The sequence below is a fragment of the Seriola aureovittata genome, chromosome 6, assembly GCF_021018895.1.
Source record: "Seriola aureovittata isolate HTS-2021-v1 ecotype China chromosome 6, ASM2101889v1, whole genome shotgun sequence".
Classification (NCBI taxonomy): domain Eukaryota; kingdom Metazoa; phylum Chordata; class Actinopteri; order Carangiformes; family Carangidae; genus Seriola; species Seriola aureovittata.
Genome location: NC_079369.1, coordinates 14721998 through 14745132, shown reverse-complemented (window position 1 = coordinate 14745132; position 23135 = coordinate 14721998). Strand labels below are relative to the sequence as shown.

The 23135-nt window shown below is 39.4% G+C and overlaps 1 protein-coding gene across 2 annotated transcripts in view; it reads right to left on the bottom strand.

Annotated features, from left to right (window-relative positions):
* atp13a3 (ATPase 13A3) overlaps window positions 1-22137 on the bottom strand; it is a 39651-nt gene extending 17514 nt beyond the window's left edge. Inside the window, exons 1-13 of one of the 2 annotated variants that reach the window (XM_056378175.1) lie at window positions 21923-22137; window positions 12155-12235; window positions 8021-8107; window positions 7753-7926; window positions 5529-5762; window positions 5320-5390; window positions 4928-5011; window positions 4394-4463; window positions 3080-3214; window positions 2082-2154; window positions 1167-1298; window positions 817-999; window positions 319-476 (exon numbers count right to left, since the gene is read on the bottom strand). In XM_056378175.1, the coding sequence (XP_056234150.1) occupies window positions 319-476; window positions 817-999; window positions 1167-1298; window positions 2082-2154; window positions 3080-3214; window positions 4394-4463; window positions 4928-5011; window positions 5320-5390; window positions 5529-5762; window positions 7753-7926; window positions 8021-8071 (1365 nt within the window). In that variant the 5' untranslated portion in view covers window positions 8072-8107; window positions 12155-12235; window positions 21923-22137. The remainder of the gene's footprint in view (window positions 1-318; window positions 477-816; window positions 1000-1166; window positions 1299-2081; window positions 2155-3079; window positions 3215-4393; window positions 4464-4927; window positions 5012-5319; window positions 5391-5528; window positions 5763-7752; window positions 7927-8020; window positions 8108-12154; window positions 12236-21922) is intronic. The other variant, XM_056378174.1, reaches the window with a different exon arrangement.
* Window positions 22138-23135: the final 998 nt, after the last annotated feature.

The window sequence follows — 23135 nt, the reverse complement described above, 5'->3', positions numbered from 1 at the left end:
TGGGCAGCTTCTAGATCTGTGTAAAACTATGTGAGTGAGAAGAAAGGCATTGGGGGAAAAAGGTCATATGTCCTTAAAAAATACATATTTCAAACAGAAATTAAGTTTTAGAAAATACAATACCTGCTGTGATGCATCGATATATAAAGATACAGTATGTTGTAACAATAAGACAAAGCCAAACAATGTTCCATGGGACAATGTAAGATTTGGTGTTCGTACAGGTAAAGCCCCCACCACCACCACCACCCCCACCCCCTTACTGCCAAACTCTGAACTTGTGCAACTCAAACAGAACATTGTCACCTCCTACATTACCTTGTTCATGATGCTGAGGACAATGGAGTACACAAAGCCAATTCCAGCCACAGCCACCAGACACAACAGGAAGAGGTAGGCATCACGGTACAGCTTGAAGTCGGTGGGTTTGGGGTACAGAATGGAGCGCACCAGCTGGCCTTTGGCTGTGCCGAAACCTGAGTGAAGAAAGGGACAAATCTTTCAAAAGTTGACCCTGTTTTCAGAAAGGAAATCATGTCTCTGAACTGTGATGTCCACAGATTAACCTGTGACAGACTTTTTTTAAGAATGGCTCAAATGTGGATTTAACACATATTTAGTGGAACAAAGATTATACTGGCGGCCTGAATGAAAAGGATATTACTGACCTCTGAAATGCTGCATTGCTCTTGTAATGAGCAGCAGTAGTGCTTGAGAGGTACAGTATGAGTCTTCAGACTATTGTTAGTCTGCAGCTAACTATTGTATTTCAGTAAACTTCATGGAGTACAGCTCACACTACACACACACACATACCTGTGCGGACCACCACAGCCTTGACTAGTTCGCCTGTGTAGAAGCGGGTCTGGATGACATTGGTGCCACAGAAAAGTGTGTGTCTCTTATGGTCCTCTGTGTTGTAGGCACTGTCAGCCTCCTCCCCCCTCTCCCCTGGCAATGGGTTTGGGAGATTGGTCTTTGTCACAGGAACACTTTCACCTGATGGAGAGGAGGCTGATATTAATACTGGATTCTGGTAGGTGTAGTAAGAAAGCACTTTGATTTTTGGGGTCTCCTGTGGCTGGTTGATGGGTTTATTTACAAATAGATCAAATATTGCTGTTGTTTTCCAAAATTTACTTTAATTTTCAGGTTTCTCCTCTAACCTGTGAGCATGCTTTCATTGACGATGCAGGTGCCACTGACCAACACAGCGTCACATGGCATGATGGTCCCGTTGCTGGGAATGACCATCACATCACCAGGCACAAGATCAGTGGACAAAATTTCTTCAATATCTGAGGGTACAATGGAGGAGTGGAGAAGATAAATGTGGAAAATAAATTAGAAGAAACAAAATAAAGGGTGTGGATAAAGGTGAAAAGTGTGTAAATAAGCCAACAGTGGCAGATGGTGGATTTGCGGGATGGGGGTGGGGGTGGGGATGAGAAAGGAGATATTTTGTGTGTCAGAGCCCCCGAGTCTTGTTCAGCACATATCTCATTACTCACGCCCCTCTAGGCAGCAGGGAGAAAAGCTGAGGCATCACAAGCAGGGACCAGCGCAATAAATGGATGCATAAACAAAAGTAAATGGTGTACAAACCTCCACAGCAAGGTTTCTGATTGATCCTAATCATAAAAGTAATTTTTTTCTCCTTTGCTCAATGGATGGAATTAACTTTAATTGGCTACAGCTGATAAGACATGCTTATGCATCACCTTTGCAGACACTTGTATGTAGCCATACAAAAGTTTGTGCATCCATTTAAAAGTGCTTTTAAATGTACATGCTAAACCCTCTCTCTCTCTCTCTCTCTGTCCCTCTCTCTCCCTCCCCCCAAGCCTGCAGTGTCCCACCCAAGCAGCCATCTGGAGCACAGCCAAAGCAGGGTGACTGTGTAATTGAGTCTGGCCCAGCACAGAAGAAGAAAATGTCTACTGTCAGGTTTGGTTTGGAAAGCACCATTCAGACAAGCTGGAAACTGAATAGAATAATACATGCTGTGAGCTACTATTGAAATTACTCTACATAGGCAGTCTGCAGAAAAAGAGACACAAAAGCAAAAAAAATTGACAAACCATTGTTGGCTCGGCATACAGACACACGGACAATACTGTGAGCTGCCACCATATCGTGAAGCATGACGTATTGCTGGAGGAAAAAAAAACAAACAAAGAAAACGGTGATGAAAAACCTGAGCGGTTCTTGATTCTCATGACCACCTGTTAAACCGCAAGGGTGAATTCATCTGAGTTTGTGTGCTATGAAGCCAGGGGCACTAGACCGTGTGCAGATGAGCCTTTATGCTAGCTTGAAAACCCTGGATTAGACATGAGTGGGGCAGCGAGTGTGTCTGACATAGCCTAGCCCTGGTCTCGCTCTAGTGCTGTAACATTACAAATTTTATTGCACCAGAGGAGTTCAGTCAGTGGGAAGTTACAGCAGTGTAATATGTATGTAATATGTAATGTAATATGCATTCGCATCTGTCTGTTTGGTACTTGATGTACTGTGTCATATAGCAAAGTCACACTGTCATGGAAGCCAAGATAAAGAAAAAACAAAGCATTGAGATAAACTGATGTCATGTTCATGTGATATAAGACACATGACATGTAAGACACATATCGTCTGGTAAAATAATATCACTCACCACATGCTGTCTTTTAAAGGCTGTTTTACTGACATTTAGATTATGAAACCTCTTGTGTATGGAGCTGACATGTTGGCCTATTGGTAGTAAAGGAAAGATCAGAGGGTCACCAAAAATATTGGATTTATATTGGACTCTCAAGACCTTCTGATGCCATAGAAGTGCCTTAATATGTGAATAAAATCTGAAAAAAAAAACCCATCTAAAAACAAATCTAAATTGCTACTGCAGTCAACATAACCCAGCTGCAAATTGTGAAATATGAGGAGCTAATTGCTGAACTCCTGTGTGTGAACATTTGGAATGGCACATGGATCAAATTACCACTTTCAATTCACTTTAACCCGGTCCTGCCATATACAGTATATGCAGTATAATAAATGGCTCTGGAATAGTAGAGTCTTGGCAATTTGTGGAGCTCACCTTTTTGATGGTGTACAGAGAGGTAGCTATGGATATGACCGACATGAAAACAATGGCCACAGCATAGTAGTAATACTCATCGGCACTCCACAGGATCACACTGAAGAGCTGGAAGATGTAGAAAGGGTTGAGGACCTGCGGGAGGAGGCAGAGGGAGAAGTCAGTGTGGCAAATACAGGGGTGAGAGCATGTAGATAAAACTACAATGGAGTTTAAAACAGAGATGATCACTTGAGGACATAACTAAGATGCTATCAGGGCAGTGAGGAGAAAACAACTACAAATGATCAAGTTCCCATATGTTTGCACAATTCCCACTTAATATTTATACTTATTTATTAAGCTTGAGATATATTTGCATTACATTTTGTTTGTTTATGGTGAAATAATAATAAATACATGTCCACTTGGTAATATTAACCGGTTTGTTGAATATGAGTTGCAACCAAAATTACTGTGTTGGTCTGAAGGGGCATTAGTGTAACATTTACTCTCATACAGCTCTCCTATTGTAGAAATATAGTAAGTAGATATCCCAAACACTTTCCTTTAAGAAGTATGCAGAAAAGTCTCTATATCTGCTAGCTGGGGAATGAGTCAAAGACCAATCAAATTGAAAATTTAAGAGAAACTTTGTATTAAAGAGTAATAATAAGGACAAAGTCTCAGTACAGAATACAGAGGACCAGAGATTCCCTTAAACAGATTAAATAGATGAGTAGCTGTTTGCAGATTAAGCAGATGAGTAGCTATTTTCCCTGCTAATATAGGTCCTGTTAGCAGTTCAACTGACTAAATACCAATGCAGAAATAACAATAGGCAAATGTTTATCTGAATATCCTAAGGCATTTCTACAGGGCAAAATGTTGGTTTTGCATGTTTGCTTTTGCAGAAACAGAAAAAAAAGATTGTAAGTATGTAAATGTCCTGACACCCACTATACACACTGCTAGCAATCCCTGAAGGAGAAAAATCCCAAACTGAAATATTCAACACAGGTTTTTAGCCAACAGTCAAAAACCCAAAGATATTAAGTTTACCATCACAGAAGTCTAAAAATAAAAATAATTAAAAATAATTGACTAGTCATTTCTACTGCTCTACCTAAGAAACATGCAAAAGTGACAACACATTACAATTACACTTATATCACATATAATATTTAGCATAAAAACCCATTCATTGTGTCAATATCCATGTAAAAAAAATCTATGAGTTGAGCACAAAATTTGACAAGGTGTTTTTCGGCGAAGGGAAATTCAATCTCTGGGTTAAAGAAAATGCTGTAAATATTAATGTAAATTGGGCCCTACCTCTTTGATAAGCAGCTTGAAAACAGAAGGCACTTTCACTGCAATTTCATTCACTCCGAAGAACAGTCTCCTGACAAGTGATGAAAGAGACATTCATGAGGCAAGTGGTGTAAATAGGACTGTCATATCTAAACATACATGCACAGAGTATACAGCAAAGATACATAACAATGTACCATTAAAGGCTAAGAGTATGCAGGTTTTCATTCTTAAAAATACTACCAAATGATTTCACTGATCCATTTCTCCACTTTTGTTGAAGCACTTTAATTAGTGAAATCGTCTGTACTGTCTACATTGTCATTTCAACATGTCCGCACTGACTTCCCCATGGCCACTTATGAGCAATCCCTGCATCGACATCTGGCCTGACGAAATCAAAGAAAATGTGAAAAGTTTTGTCAAGGCAGTGGTCTTATTATCTGCAGCTACTGTAACTCATAGAGAGAGAATAAGAGAATAATCTGACTACCAGGCCTGAGAACCCACCTCCTGTCTGTCTGCCTAAAGTTGATAAGATAGAAGAGATGTTACCTGTACTCCTGCTGGTTCCTGGTCAGGCCTGCACTGTGCTCCGAGTGGAGGGTGGAGCAGCTGATCTGCAGATCCTCCAGGCCACTGTAGGTGGAATGTAGGTCAGAGAGAGAGAGACAAAGTTGACACTTAATTACAATTAAAAGTGCCAGCAATGCAAGTCTAACTGTTACTACAGCTGGTAATCCAGGTGATCGTTTTGCTTATTTTGTCTTCCTATCAATTTATCTTTTGTTATCACTGCTGTTGTGTAATACCGTACACACACTGACAGATAAAACCCTGATCCGATTTAGCTTGCTCTAAGGGAAGAGATTTCTGCAGTGATAGTGCCTGAAAACTGGTATAAACATAGTAAATACAATTTCTGTAGATAATCAAAGAATGCTTACCATAAAACTTCAAAATTCTGCACCTCGTCATTCCAATAATACTTTGTGCTATGAAAGGTAAAATAGCGAATCTGAGGGAAACAAAAGAGAGAGGGGCAGAAGGAAGAGAGAACGACTTTTAATATGTTTTAAAAAAATTGTGATTTGATTTGGAAACCAAACAGTGATTGATACTGTAAATACAGTATATTGTTGAGATGGGTGCCTACCTGTGTGGGCTGGTAGTCGGCAAATCTTCTGATGAGCTCCTGAGCGGGGCTGCCATCGGAGGGGTGAGGGGTGTGTCCGTTGGCCAGAGGGGGGGAGGCAGGGGAGGAGAAGGGGCAAGAAGGAGAAGAAGGGGAGCAGGGGGAGGTGGTCTGGGTCTCCAGGCTGTGGAAGGGGTTGCTCCCTGGGGCCAGCATCACTCGCACCCTGGCCAGGAACCAGCGCCGGAACTCATCCTAAAAACATGTATAAAATTAGACTGCTGAACTTTTGGGGACCATTATTTGTTATAATACATCATAACACCCCTTCATTACTAACTAACCAACCTTAAAACTTTAGGGCAACACGCTTTTTTAAAAGTCTTTATGTCGTTATGTAATTTTTATGTTATAATCTCTTTATAATGTTAAAGGTTGTGTTGTATCAATGGGCAAAGGTATAAAAATGTTTTCATGATATTTCCATCTTAAAATACTATAGGGAAAAGTTCAAATTTTTAAGCAATTGCTCTATCGTTGTGATAGAGATTATGTGTGTTTCATCACAGGGTACAAGTGTGTAAAGATTTAGTGACGTTGGCTAACTAATACCTGCAATGAGCTACATTTACTGATTTCTGGACTCTGACAGGTTGCACACTTTGAGCTGATCTTGACAGAAAGAAAAAGAAACCTTCATGCTGTTGTTGGCTACAGTCAGGCTGTTTTTTTTTCTGACTGCAAACACCTCTGTACTTGGCCCGTACAAGATCTAAATTCCTGGCTCACTCCTGTACTGTATCTCGAGGCAGATAGACGTGCCTGATGTTTGTTATGAGTGTCAACTGGCACGCATCAAGTGATGCACTCCAAAAATTTCAACAGCACAGTTAAAACAGCAATGTATACACCTTAAAAATGCAGCTGTATTTGGTGTTTGACAGGTGTTATTTTCAGACCCTGCCTTACCCTGTCTAATCCTCACTAACCTTAACCCAAAACCAAATTCCTATCTCAAGCCTCTTTAAGAAGTGAACAAAAGTGAGCAAAATGTTTAAACTGAAATAGGTTCCTAATGCTTCAACCCTCAGGAGTGCATCTAAAATTCAGTCAACACCGACAATCTGACACAGATTCATACACACATGGTCAAGGATGAATATACATACATGCACCCAAGCATGGGACCAACACAGAGAGAAAGGAGTGCAGACACTTATATGGCAAGTCATCAGTGTATTCCTGCTGGTGTGACTGTAGTGGGTTGGGAGAAAAGCTACAAGTTTGGTTTTATCTAAACAAATACCCCCCCATTTTTCATACAGTCTTTCAATGGAGGCAATACACCTTGAAGTCAGTAGATGCTGCTCTGGTGCTGTTGTGGATCCACTAGATTGATTGTAGCTACAGGCTCAGCACATGCGCAGCTCAGAAATAAATGAGCATTGGCCTGGGCAAGATGGTAACTTTGGTCCTCTCAGGTATTACAAAACTCACTTTTCTGCTTTTAAACTGGTTCTACAACTAATGTAAATTCAGTATTAGTTGTTTTGTATTGTTAAGATAGTTGTGAGATGTGTGATATGTACAGCTAGTTTGTTTTGTAGTAGATTGTCTCAGCATGCATCATCATGGTGACAGAAGTTGTTTACAGGACGTGTAGGAATTAGCGCAACTGAATGAGTTACTTTGAATCATAACTGTCATCATCTATTACTGTTATTATTATTATTATTATTATTATTATATTTTTATAATTATTATTCTTTATTTTGGTACCATTAGTATTTCAGTAGACCAATTTTTTGTTGAACTGAACGCATGTTAAATTAAATTATTTAGGTCATGTGCACTTATTTTCTTTTTTTAGGAAGAATGTTTTATGTTATTTAATGTAGTTTTGATTACAAAATTATTTATTTAATTTGCGGAATATTGTTGTTTTAATATCATTTAAATATAAATGTAAATAAAAAACCTCACACCTTAGATTAGCTGTATATAATAATTATTTTATTTATTCATTTTTACTTGATTAATTGCTTAGACTACAAAATGTAAAAAATTGTGCAAAAAATTCCACGTCTTGAAGCCCATAGCAATGTCTTAAATTTGCTTGTTTTGTCCGACATTTGAGAAGCTGAAACCAGAAAATATGTGGCATTTAACTGAAATGATTGATTGATTATCCAATTAGTTGCAGGTTAAATTTCTGCCAATCATTGCAGTTCTATTTGCTACCTACCGTGGAGCGCATCAACACCACTTCAGCATCACGGGCTGTGGTACGAGTGCAGGTGGATTTGACGCACCACTCTGGCATCCAGTAGAGCACCAGGAGTAGGAAGCCCCCTGTACACAGCACCCCAAGGCCCACCAGGGCCAGCCGCCAACGACATAGACGGTAGCCCTGCAGCTCCTAGACGGTGTAGGAAGAAAACATAATGCAGTCTGATAAGTCTGAAACCAATAATTCCCACTTTCCACCTATGTAAAATAAAAAGGGAGCTTACCATCTCCTCCTCTTCCCCCTTGTTGAGGACCTTGAGGTCTTCCTTCTCCATGCTGCAGAACAGTTTGCCAAGCCCCTTCCTTAGTCACTGCAAACACAACAGACAAAATGTCAGGTGAACGGTGTGGGAAATCATTTCAGCTCCAAAACAGCCTATCAAACCGTGGCTCAACACCAGAGGGTCAAACACCCCAGGCGGGGTCACAAGATACCTTCTAAGTTTATTATGCAAAAGAGTAGTGTGTGGAAAATGAAGTGTATCATCAAGTCATTCAATCACACTTTTGTAAGCTTCCTCCATTACATAATGATGTAAAAAAGGTTGCGAAGGGAAAAACCCAAATCATCATTCACTATTATTATTTCCTGCATTTCTGTAGTTGCACAATCACGCAGTAACTCCATATCACTTCATAGCTGGGGTTTATAGACTGAAAAGGATTGCGACTGTGCAGCCAGTTACCATTTAATCTGGTATCAAAATCTAGTGGCACAGTGGTGGTGCAGTTTGCTATTTGGGTGGCACTGGTCACCCTTCAAATCTGATTAACCAGCCTTGGTCCCACTCAAACACATCATTCACTGTTTAACACTGAGATTGTGCACTCATGCATTATTTCAAACAAAGCACTTTCTCTGAAATAGGAGCAGAGTGCTCAGGGCGTGTTATGATATCCAAACAACATGGATGGATTTGATGATACAGTGGCATTGTGATTCAGTGTATTTTCAGTACAGTAAATTTGAAGACTGTTTTAAGTTTTGCCTCATCCATTTAGAGTGGTTTGTCAGCAGCATACAGTGTATAAGAATATAATACATACAATAACAGACAGATGTGGTGATGAATCCAAGAGTGCTGAGACAATGTCCTTTAAGAGGGAATAAGTGGTCCCCACATTCCTCCTGTCTAAAGTTTCTGTAAAGACACAAACCCTCTATCTACTTCTGCTGTTGATGAGACCATTGGCTAAATCACTGAAATGATACTTTCCATCAATCTTTGAACAGTTAATATAAGGCAGTAGGTATGCATTGCAATGCAATTCACCAATCACTCTCCACACAGAAAATGTTCAAGGACTATGAGACAAGTACATGCACTGCAAAATGTTCGATAGCACATGGACCTCAATGTAGGGACAGCGTGACGGGGCATCATTATGTTTTTCTAAACTCTGGTGAAGTCTCTTGAACCCAGTGTGAGCTCTTTAACTTTGTGTGGGAAAAGAGCATTAACAAAGGAAGACATAACTGTCTGTGGGTCCGATGTACAGGAAAGTTATCAGAGGTCCATAGTTCATTAGAGCACATGAATATACTCCAACTATAAGAATGTGCAACTCTTCTCAGACAGCTGCTTGACCTCAGAACACCTGAGATTATCTCTTAAGAGTGTCAGCACACCCACACACAGACCAACTGAGTCATCAGATGTGTGTTACCAAATATCAAGCTCATCCCTCTTTCCTCCTCTCAGTTGTCCCAGAGGACTAGCCAGCTGCCAAGGAAGGCACACTTTGTGTGAGTGTGTATCTGAATTCTGCATTGATATTGACAGAGGGGCATCTGGGTCAAAAAGAACAGGCCCATAGAAATGTTAGTTCAGCTGCAGACAATCTGTCTATGAGGTTAAAAGCAATACCAAGCTCCAGCAGGTTACTTTTCCACTCTGTGGCTTATGTACTGCATTGAGTTACAGAGAAAAACAGTGAAGCTGACCGTGTGTGAACAATCAAACTGTGAGTGGGCATTAAAAAAGAAGCTAATTAGGCTACTGGCTTCAAGGACAGGAGCTGGTAATCCATTGGTCGATCAGGTGCACTCAGGATTTCGCTGGGGTTTCTCTTGGAACTGGTGACATTCCCATCATGCCCTGCTAAGATGCCAACCGGCCAAAACATTGGTGGACAAGCGTTAGCCTGTAAATTTCTACATGTCTTTTGTAGCACAAGACATGTAGAAAGTAACAAATTACAGGTGGAAATCAATGCCTGGTTTCTTTGTTTACATGTTGTAATTGGAATTCTGGAGATTACTGGAGAACTGATCAGTGTCATCTACACTGTCCACAACACTTACACGAAAGAAAGGCATGTCATAACTAAGAGAGCCAGTTTTGGGTGAAAAAGAATAAGACTGGCAGAGAGATGGAGGGTAGGTGGAAGAAGAGACATACAAACAGACTTCAGGCTGTCCCATAAAAAACGCGTAGCTTGTACAAGGTAGTATCCACACCAAAATGCATTACATTAAGCAATTATTTGTAAATAGTCAAAATACTTCATACAAGTCATTCAATGACACATTCATTCAACTACAACTTGCAAAAGATTAATTCAAAATGGAATATACAAACAAAACAATACAAACTGTCTAACCCTGAATATACATTCTGTTGCATATTCCCTTTAGACTAATTACAGCCACACACTCTCTTTTTGCGAGAATGCTATGCTATTTACATGTCAGAATACGTTGGGGTCAAAGCTGACTGAAGTTAAATTTTGGCCTCAAATTCAAGGCAGTGCAGTGAGTTTCGCTTTCCCTCTTTATGCAGTGCTGTGACTGTCTTTGGTATGAAAGCCCACTTAAGCAGAATGTGATTCAGAGATACCTATGACAGAACATGCTCTTACATAGATACATAAAGAGGGGTATAAAAAAGATAGAGTACACACACACACACAATTGCAAAAAACACTACATTAAGTGACACAAACACAGGGAGAGTTAGAGCACTCTCACCCCAGATATCACAGAGGAGTGCTAGCATGCTGTGACAGGACACTGTGCCCATTGGACTACCCTGCTACTGCCCCCACCACCCTAAAAACACCCACTGATCCTGTATCACTGCCCCCACACACTGATCTTATCTGCCAGCAGCACCCGGCTGGACTTTTTCTCTGGCATACAGCGGGATATTTTGCTTAGGACCAAGCCCTTCCTAGTATTTTACAATAGCAGCCCCCTGACCGGCGCTATGCAGTGGGTGCAGTGAAACAAGAACATTCCCTCCCCAATCTCTGCAATGACTGGAAATGCCAACAACAGGGCATCATGGATACACTCTTTCACAAAATAGCTGCTGGTATGGTGACTCAGACATAACACACCAATAAAAAACAGCCCCCAAAAATGATTGAAAAGTATCAGCTTTATGTGGTTTTTAAAACCAGAGATTGTTACACAGTCTGTGGTGTTGGAATCATCTGCTCAGGTAACAGCAGGTTGCAACCTCAGAAAACATAAAGGCATCCATAATTACAGGCTCCAAACAGACAACCAGCCAAAGTTAAAGGTTTGTGGCTGACGAGCCAGACATGTTAACCCTGTTTATGGCTCAAGTACCAATATGTTACATGTTAACTGGGGTTGGAGACAAATTAAGTTATACTTTCGTTCAGACAAACTTGTGCAAGAGCATGGATGGGGCACTGTCAAAAAATCATTGTGTATTAAGAAATATTAAGAAACAATGTTAAGATAGAATATATCATAGTGAGAATAAAAGAAAGAACTGATCACTTGATGCTGTTATTGGCTAAAATGGTAAGAAAACTGTGTCTTAGTGTAGAGAGTAAGATAATATACAGTATATTGGAACTGGGTAAAAAATTAACACAAACTGCCATTCAAACATCATTTTTGCTTTACAATCAATAACATAACAAAATAACACAGGATCCCCAAGTCAATCCAAATAATTAGCACAGCTTCGTCAATGTATATCATCAAACAACCAAACAGATCTAGGGTAATCGTTTGTTCCCTAAATAAAACAAGTTTGTTAGGTTCTGTCAGTATATTTGCAGTGCAGTCAGCTCAAGGGGATTTACAGAGTGTGGTGAAGGTATCTTGCTACATAGGACATGAAAATGACCAAATCACTTCTGGGAAAAAAACATAACTAGCTTACGCTCAACCAGAGCCCAAAGCAGTGACTTAGACATTGGAGAAGCTTCTGGGTAATTTCATGGATGTCCCACTGGGTTACAGTGAATTTGTTGCGCATTCATATGTCAAAAATCTGTGCAATTTAGTCAGTAAGAAACACTTGCTGTTCTTCTTCTCCTAGGCTGCATCTCCTCAACAGTCCAGCAACATAAAAGAGATAAAAGTTTCTAGTTACCTTGAGAGCCAGGGACACGATGCCCCAGGCGGTCCTCCTCCCCGTAGTTAGCTTGCTCTCTCACCACACCAACCTGGAACCCTGGGGAAAAACAAGCAATTACAAACAGTGGACATCACAAAACTTCCCACAAGGGTCTTTCAGCTATGTACACAAAATTAACTTAATGAAGTGCAGGTTAACAATAATAGTTAATGAGCTGCAGCAGAAGAAATTTCAAACCAACCAGGTAATATAAAGCATGACAAGGTGTTTACTGATATACTTTCTATAGAGTATATTCATCATTTCCATTCAACAAGATAATGGAAATACACTTTAGACTTATCTCTGAAAGACTACAAACTGATGAAAATGAGTTTAATTTCATTGGCCACAGGCAACCACATTTGGACCACTGTCAATCATTTTATTTGGTCTGGTTGCCCCTGCTAACCACAACATTGTGGAATTTTTTGAAAATTGAGGTATTAGGAATGAGTGAACCATCTGAAGTGAACTGAAGTCCATAAATAAATTGTCAGCATCATGGAATATCCCACACCATGTCCACTCTGCTAATTTTAGGACTAGAATTTCATGGACGACATCACGCTAGAGGTTAAATACCATCATGTAAAATTCAGATTTACATCTTCCTGTTCCCACCAGCTTATGTGGACTTCTGTTGCCACTAATCCTGTCCTTTGCTGACCCTGTTCATTTTACACTCCATTCCCAGTTATTATTTCCCCCAGTGACAAAAGAACCTAGGTACTGTAGGTATCAACAACATGATAAACAATGCCTTGAGCAAATAAATCATGACTTCATGCTGAAATGGCAGCAGCTGAAATAACATCAGGTGATTCCTCCTGATTCCTCTCTACTAACAAGGCATGGTGTTCCCATCCCATACAAATGCTAATGATATAATGTAATAAATCTTCCCTGTTTTCCCACCAGAAACAGTAACGAAAAAAAACAACAGATAAATTATCTCTTCCGTTGTGAATAGGAGGATAACAGGAGAAACCAGTGTTCTTACTGGAATATAGAGGACCATGTTCGGGGCCTCTAGGAGTCAGCATGACTTCAGAGATATTAATAGATTCCTCAAGCCCAGCCTAAAGCCACATTGTTGTCTCGCATTTGATTAGTCTGCTATTGTATTAATAAGCAATGCTGGCTTGGAAGAAAAAAAACAAAAAAACAATGTCATGTTTCAAACAAGTTGAACATGACAATCATCAGTGTTCCTGGAAAGAAATTGTAACATGTCAGAAAATAATCAACCAAGTATAGATGTATCAAAACACAACACAGGTAGAAAACATGACTAACTCTTTGAGTCCAAAAGCAGATCTGGTTCTGTGATCAACCACAGCCAAAATATTATGAGATAATTATCTAAAGACACAGTTTATTTGTAATTTAATTGACTGTGTAATGAGTTCTCTGTTTCTCCAATTTATCAACTGCTTTCAACTAACTATCAGCAATACATTCAGTCACATTAGCAAAGAAAAACACCAGATGCTCACATTTGACCAGTTGTATCAAAAAATGTTTGGCAATGTTGCTTGAAAAACCATTAATATCGGCTATCTGCAATTTCACAGGATGACGAAAGGACGATCGGACTATGGTTAAGATTGCGCAACCCTAATACTCGAGCAAAGCAAAAGTATACAAATAAATAACTCAAGACAATAGCCAAGAGTAGACACATACTCCTTTCCCTTTCTGCCCTATTCTTCAACACACAGACAAAAAGGAAAAAGTGAACAATGAGTCATGACCTAATGACAGAGGCCTATAATTCATGGAAGCATTTGGAGGAAAAAGTGTTTTGTTGCTATCATGCTCTGCACTCAATGTGCTTTCTTTATCACTTCCCCTCCTACTCATGGGGTATTATAGCCAAGCAAGGGCCAATCAAGCTGTTTATCACTGCAGCCACTGGCCTTAAAAAAAAAAAAAAAAAAAAGTATGACCACCTGCCTTCCTCTGCTGTCTGAACTAAAAACTCTTCCTCAGTCAGCTCTAAGAGCCCATCACCACTGACAACATGATTAACTGAGCAATTCTCTTTTAACAACTTGACTAAGGAGAAATCAAGAGTTTCATTCTTCTCAAACTTCAAACACAGTTAAAGCTGAATCACCTACTCAAACTCACCTATCGATTCTCAAAGACATTATTCAAAACATTGGCCTCACATATCATAGATACTCATACTGTATGTTTTCAGATGACATACATGGGCTTTAGATCACAACAAGTGAGAAGAACTGTTGGCATTACAGCCAACTATGATCCATGTAAGGGGAAAGGAAAGTTTACATGGATGAGATCAGGGAGCGGAAGAGGACAAAGAGAGCTGTACAGGGACTATATGTGGACTCCACTACTGTCAAGTACCCATAAGAAAAAAAGTGGAGGGAAAGGGCTGGGAAAAAAATAATCCTGCAGATCAAATGTGTGCAAAGTTTTAAGTCACACCACATGCTCTTGGATTAACAGTGGCGTTGCTTGACAGACTATGAAAAACTGCTGATACCACTGTGCAAGAGATTAAAACACTTCTTAGAGCAGCTTATTGGTACATAATGAACCTGGATGTAATATTTCTACATGAATGTAACAGGCTATTGAATTACTCAACATTTCTATATTTTGTACGAAAATTTTGTTCAATTAGGGGAAAATATCAGGCAGAACCCTTTTAATTATTTGACTAGCGAAATAATTTCAGCATCAGCACCACAAAACTAATAACCATTTCTCTGGGTGATCAGTCCAGAGTGTCTGTAATGTACAAACTGACTTTAAGAGGGAATTAGGTAGAACAAACAACAAAGATTGGATACGTTAAGTGTTGTTAACAAAACACAGGCAACAAATTTATACTTTAATACTACACACTACTAACAAAGACTGACATAAAACAATAACAACTAACTACACACACAGAAATGCTACAGTGAAAGAAAAGATGAATTGATGAGGGAAATATCTAACAGGTGAATAAACCAATATATGCAGTCTCTACTGGAATGAAGCTGGTAAAATCTGTGGTAAATTTAGAATCATGTTTGGATAGAGAAGCCAGTTAAAGCCAGTTAATTTCTGAATTTACCATTAGCAGAAAATAAAGTATATGCTACTTGTGTTTCTGTGCAACCGCTGATTCAGCACAGCAGCATCTGCTGTGAGGGAGAAGATGATGATGCAGCAGCAAAGGTGAGGATGAAGATTCTGATGAAGTTGAGATCAGCAGAGCAATGTGGAGACAGAATGGGGCACCTATAGCATTCCAGCAATGCTCTTTTATAGAGAGTTTTAGGCAAGAGGTTCAGAAAGATGCCTAGACAATCTGTGGGTCGCTCGAATTGTCAGGTTTACACTCCTTCCAGGTGGCATGTGTCCAGTAGAGGCCATATGCCACACATTTAACTTTTTCAGACAAGTTCTTAAATAACTGTATTTTGTTATTAAATAATTACAATGAATAAAAACCTGGCATCCTGATGCTGAGGGGATTTTAACAAGACCAAACACAGAATTTATCTCTAATGGTAATGGAAATACTAATATACGAGTTTCTTCAACATATAGCTTGCAGAGTTAACTGTAAATGATCACAAACCTATCAATAGGAGTAAGACTACAGATACAGACATTTAAAGATTAATAACAGACAAATGACAATGTTCTGGCATTTAGGATTAGGATCAGGATTACATATTCTCTTGTCTATAGAAGAGCAGATGAGAGGGGCAGTGAGAAGAAGGGGGGCTTCAGGATATCTGCAGAAAAGTGTCTTAGGGTGGCTGTGAGTGCACATGTGCTAAGGTACAAATGACTTGCCTTGATTATGTCTATCAAACAGTGATATGGGACTGGTCTGCTAATTTCATCCCAATTTGGAAAATATCAAATTCTTCTGTAAATAGCGTTAGAAGTTAAACAACAGTCATGGCAGGGCAGCAACCACCCTGCTGCCAAGTAGGCCTGTGGAATGTCCAGTGTGGGTCTCCGTAGCCATTATCAGTTGTTTCTTTTGTCTTATCATCTGCTTTTTTCAAGAAGCTTTGATTTGTGTTTAAATGTAAACACCGTTCCAGGTTTGCTGTTCTGGTCAGAGCAGCAAATGTCTTCACCACTAATTTACTGCTGTGAGAACAGAGCAAAACCAAAGTCTTAAAGCTGGGGGTGAATATCTGGGGGTTGCTTGGAATGCATCACACTTCAGATGCATTTGTCTTGCGTTCTATTCAGATATTTCCTATAATTTCATGAGCCAAAATTGTAAATGTCATATAATGTCTCTGTGGTAGGTTACACCAAGATGAATAATACATGATGTAAATCAAATATATTAATCTTACAATTCCAATTTGAGAAATAAGGGAAGGAAATAAATATGACTCATATAACAGTGTCTTCATGGCGCAATCTCAATCAAACACGCCCATGAGACAATTTATGTTCCCATCTAGCCCCAGCCAGACCTGAGGATGCAGTCCAACAGGGAGTATTTTTGGGCTGCAAGTGCCTGGTGAATGTTACAGTGATATCACGCTAGAAGCTAATAGAGCAAATGGAAGTCTTACAACTCTTTCGCCCTCTCAAAAACGCACTTTTGAGTTTTTTTTTCTAATGCACCTGCTTTTCATATGTCCACAGAGCATAAGAGTCGCATTTTCAGCAGCTGCCTCTTGCTACACAGCATCTCATCCAGTTTAGAACCAGAGTGCAACTCAGGATGCAACAAGTGTGAGGCTGTATCACTGTCATAATGCCAGATGATTAGTGCTGTCAACAGCTACTGAGCTGTGGTCATCTGTTTCACAGATTTACCAGGTATGTAAAAATGGCTGCTTTATAGCATTTAATTACTTGAGCTGCTCCATGATCATCATCATCAGCAGGAGCATTTTAAGGAGGAGTCTATCCAGAGCCCTAACCACATCTTTCTGTCACAGACTGCCTCCGACAGCAATTTAACTTGTTGAATTGCCAAAACAGCTGCTGATAAGAGAGATGGAGCCAACGGTGTGGGACACACCACAAAAAAAACTAATTGCGATCTGCCATACAAGTCCCAACAGCACCTGAAAACCAAAACTCAGCATTCTGAGGTTGTAACAGTGATGGAGTCAAGCCGTTCTTGCCGAAGGACCCCAGATTACATTTGTATGTATGAGATTAAAACCAAACTAGACTATAAAAGGCGTTAAAAGTAAAATCTTAAAATTAATTGTGAAATGAAGAAGTACTTGATTTGCTAGATAGTCCTGATCTAATACTATCATCCATAATCAGAATGGGAATTTCGATCAGCGATGAACTGAGTCCCTTCGCAATCCACACTGTATTCATTTAATTGCACAACTCTGCTCTCAGGTTAACATTACTGTGTCAAATTTCACAGTTGTTTCTATTTTCATTCAAAATGTTCTCGCTTCCACTGATGCCGGCCGCTGGCTTGTCCTGGTCTTGTTGGAGGCAAACCGCTATACCGGCACTAGAAAGATCTGTTTCTCTAACGTGCTGCACTCAGGCTCCAACACCAAACAGTGCTGGGCTGCGGAGAGGACTTTTACCATGTCAGGATATTTCTCATCTCTACTCTGAATCAACACTGGCAGGCCTTCCATCACAGTCTGCTGTTTTAAAACTCACCTGTGAAAAGTCTTAAGGTACTGGCTCAAAAGCCCATTGAATATTGGCGCCTCACTTCTTAAACTGAGACTAAACAGCTTCCAAATCTCCAGTTTGGACAAGACCTCAGGCTCTCTCTCAGAGAAGAAGGAATTCAAAAGGTGAGAAGGGCAAGTACAATTAGTCGATTCCTTCATTCCAAGAATCTGTACACAGATGTGTAACATGGATTAAGCGAGTTAAACTCGTCTCTTAGATATACTCACATGATGCCAGAAACTGCAAGATGTTTTTTTTTTTAACAATTATGAAACTCATCCCATAGTTTACCCAAGTCTAATTTTTCTAAGACAAATATGAATAACGACCAAAGCATAAATGCAAACAGTACTGTATATCTTTGCGACCTGGTGCATGAAGTAACCACAAAAAATGCACATGGACAAGATCTTGACTTAATTCCAGCAGAAGAAGAAAAAACTCAAACTAGTAGCATATTTATCTCTCTCTCTGTACTGCCAAATGATTGAGGAAGTCTAACTACTGCAATGGAAAATGGTTAACCAAATACAAATCACATCAAGTTAAAAACAATGCTTCTATGTAAAAAAAAAAAAGAGTGGTTTCTACAAATGCATCATGGTTTAAAACACATGGTTGCATCGCATGTCAATAACTTTTACTATACGTACATCAGGTATCTCATATATATTTTTTCTTGTGTGCCTTGTGAAGCGTGATCCCAATAGGCACACACTGACTTTCACTGATCTAGTCTACACATACAGATACAAATATTTAAAACTATGAAGTGTGAACATTTTAAACAGTGAAGCTTTCAAAAGGACTAGTCAGTTCAAATTTAAATTCAGTGGATGGTATACTTTTACGCAAACTCTGAAAATTGACTTGTTGACTTACAAGTAGCCTTCTCACTGACTGCGGTGCATGCACAATTTGAATTTATCACAAATGTTGCTAAATCATGTTAAAGACAAAATGACTCCTATTTCTCCACTATCAATGATGAATATGTCAAGAATTAATTGGAGATATTTTGTTCAAGCAGTGGTTCAGTTCCTACTTTCATCTCACCTCTTAATCCTTAATAGTGTGGTCAAAAGCTGCACAGGTTATGTGTGAGAGTGGGAAGCTTTTCTTCTTATAAACTGAAGGAATGAAAACAAAACACTGTGTTGATATTATTCCTCACAACTCAAAGGTCACATTCCCATTAAAGCTAGACAAACTAATTATCGCCTAAGCCTCACTGTGGCACCACAGAAAACATATATAAACAGAAAAGGGAATAGACAATGAATACATATCTCCTGAGCTGCTGTGTGCAATTAGTATTTGTGCTACACAAACAAACTTGAACTTGATCAGGATATTTTTAAACTGATTGGTGCTGGCTATATAAAGCCTCCAATCCTTTTCTCATCCTTTGTTTACTGAAACCTTTTGTGGTCTGGGTATGCCAGCTATGCCGGGGCACAAATAAAAAAAATAGCAGCCAGCAGTCTCAATTAACAATATCCACACTGACAGCATGCAACCACAAGCAATGTGGGCATAGCCACACCAGCTCAAGGCTCTTTACCATCTAAGTGACAATAAATCTCCATAAACTGATCTAAATTAACTACAGATATAATAAATTAGTATTCAATAAACATTCATTTCCTTTGCTGTAACAAACTTCAATCATGTCAACTGTTGCATAAGGTTGAAAGGACACTAAATAAGGTGTGCCAAAGTCTACATAATCTGGCAAAATCTGTATCATTAGGACAAAACAATATTCCAAACAAATGTACAACAAGGCAGTGATGAACTACCAGTTATACAAAAAGGATATTCCAAGATACTAAATGTCAACAGCACAGTAAGGCCAAAGACAGCAAAGTGGAACGGCAAAATGGAATATGAACACCTATAAGACCCTTGTACATTCAGTGTCTGCTTAAGAAGGTCACTAATGAGGGAGTCCACCAAGAAGTCTAGGGCACCTCTGAAGGAGCTACGGGAAGGGGTCATTGTGAAGGATCAGAGCCATTGTGCATATAAACCAACTGTTATTCGGGTGTTTCAGCTTTATGGCAGATTCATTGTCTATAAGAAAACCGTAGTTGAAAATAACTTGCATGGCATCTTGACTGGTGTTTGCCAGAAGGCTTCTGGGAGACCCAGAAATAAAGTGTAGTGGTAAAGTTAGAGTCCAGACCTCAATCAAATTGAGAGGACTTGAAAATTATTGTTCACTCATGGTCCACATGCAATTTGACAGAGCCTAAAGTGTCTTGCAAAGAACAAAAGGAGAAAGCGCTCAAATCCACTGCAAAACTGAGACTTCCACATAAGCCAAAAGGTGCCTTTACTAAATACTACCATGAATTAAATTGTGTTTTAAATGTATACTAAATTCAGACAATTCAGCCTCATGTTATGTTTACTTGGTTCATTTCCTACTGTATGTTACTTAAGTTGTGAGAAGCCAAAACATGGTACATTTTCATTATTTACATGTCAAATATACAATTGCTGTGTGATGGAAAAATCCAATAAAGCCTCTCTTAGCCAATAGCTAAAAAGACTTTCAAGCTCGCTCTCTATGGAAAAACTAAAATTTGCATTAAAGGGAAAATCCAAAGGCTTTGAGCAGATGTGGAGAACATTTATAGACATTCTAAAAAACAAGAATTTTATTTATCTTAAAATATAAAGTTGATGAATATAAAGTGATGAATACAAGTTGTACACCATCTGTTTCTTTAATCTTTTCTTTTCTTCCATCTAATTAATTAACTATTCATCTATCGCAATCTGACCAAAAGATCATATCACTTGTTGAGAAGAATCACAATGCACAATCTGAATCGAGATCTACATCCTGTTTTCGCTTTTATTATGTTCCTGATTATGTTTTGTACGTTTGACATATATTCCAAATAGAATGAATACAACGGTAAAAAACACAACTCAGACAATCTGTGAAGATTTGTTTCACAAGTAACAACTGTGCAAATTAATATATACAATCAATTCATACCATCAGGACATGTCACAACAACTTTGCTATGTAATTTTGATGCAACACTGGTCATTGGCTAGCTTTGGTTTCTGTATGCATTCATACTGCTATGTAACACAGCACATAATAGACAGTGCAAGTTAAGTTGTCTAATCATGGACAATCTGAATGGGCCATGTGAGTTTCATTCTATTTTTATTTTGAATTTGGAGTAAGATAGATGGTGTCAATATACTTCAGTCCCTGGCTGTAAAAACAATGTTTTATTTTTAACATCCCTTAAACATATTGTTTCTATCCTGTTGTTTTGGAGGTACACAAAAATTATATTATTATTATTATTATTAAAATGTGAGGCTATTGATAATTTCATTACGCTGCCTAACTAGAAACCTGATCAGTATGGCAGGTGTTTGGAAAAGGAATGAAGCTGTCAGAAAGGAGGTGTGTTAGCAAGCTGTTTAAAGCCTCTACAGTGGTACTTTTTGATTGTAATGAAACGACCCACAATACTGTTTGAAAAGTATCTTTATATCTAAATATTAGAAAGACCAAAAACACTATCACATCTGTGTAATGTGTATCCTCAATGTTAAGAGCTTTACATTGTGGCAGGATCTAGATCACCATATGGTTGTCTTTCACTAGCTAGTGTTAACTGCATCACGATATATGCCAAATTGTTGACAACGAATCATGGCTACAAGCCCTAGGCTGCCAGGGAAGCGCTTCGTCGGGAAGACATCGCTGGATGTTGGCTAGCTGGCTATGGTTAGCCAAGCTTCATTGTTAGCCCGCTACTTAGTGACTAGCTGAATAATAGCGTCCATGTGTCTCCAAACGTTATTCTTGCTTTCGGTTTCAAACATTGCTGGAAGGACACGGCGATTCAATTGCAGCCATGGCTGTTTTTCCTGCCTTTGCGCAAGAAGGAGAACGGCTGACGTCCGCACACACACACACACACACACACATGCTAACGTTACCACTTTAGCTTTAGCCCCGCTTGGTAGCAACTGACACATGGGTGATGATGACAGCGATGAAGGCAAACCGCAAACATAATTCAGAAAAAACACACTCACCCAGAACCACCTGGACACTCTGAAGATCACCTTCGAGTCATGGTGAGACAAGAGTAGCTGTTATCTGAAGGAAAACGTCGTTGAGGAGAAAAATTGACTAAGTTGGATTGAAAAATGTTGTCGCAGCGGACAAGCAGAGCGGAGTGCTGCTATGCCTTGACAGCTCAGTGGGACAGACTGAGTACTACAGCGGTAGTGAACTGGCCTGAACTGGCTGTCTGACGGCAGGAAGTGACATGTAGTGAAATCACGATGGGGGGAGGAGGGGTGTGTGTGTGTGTGTGTGTGTGTGTGTGTGTGGGGTGGGGGGGTGGGGGTGTGTGTGTGGGGGGGGGGGGGTGTACCGCCCATTAACCTACAGTGACTACTTTACATGTGTAAGAGGGAGCTCGTTTATTCTCACCTGTCGCAGCTTTAAAAAACGATTCTAAAAATGTTACCCTATATCATGGTGAGGTAATAACGAGTCATGGTGTCTTTTTAGCTCACCAGTGGCGTAATATAACTAAGTACGTTTATTAAAGTACTGTATTTGTACAATTTTGAGGTACTGTACTTGAGTACTTCCATTTCATGGTAGTTATACTTATGGACGGATTGTGACACAAAGGGCCCCTTTTAAAGCCCCGCCACCCGATCCCTTGGACCCATGGGCCTGTGCCTGATGGGCTTGTTCAGTAATAAATGCTTCTACTCCAGTACATTTCTGAGGAAAATACTGTACTTTTTACACATCTACATTTATCTGACAGATGCAGTTAGTAGTAACTTTTAAAACTGAAATTGTACATTAAAGAAACACATAAGGTTACAATAAATAAATAACGTTGTGCTCTGGGACCCAAAAGCAGGTTAATCCAACCATGGCAAACATCATGAAAAAAGTCTTAAACGTTAGTTCATCAAAGTGGATCTTGATTGATTTTTTATTAGGCATTCAGAAAGTGTAGGGTCTTGCAAGTGACAGATGGGATCAAGAATGGGTGAAGCAAAGCAGGAGACATATACCAACTTTTATTCTCATGTGTGAGTCAGCTGGCATAAACACTAAATGCTGCATTTCCCATAATGCAGCCTAAATCGCCTGGTGCCCTCAGAAGACATCATAGAACTGTTTTCACAGACGGCGTGGTAGGCTACTATTTATGATGAGAAAACTGAGCTATGTGTTAAACTCACCATCATCTATTACATAATCCTTAATCAGTAACTA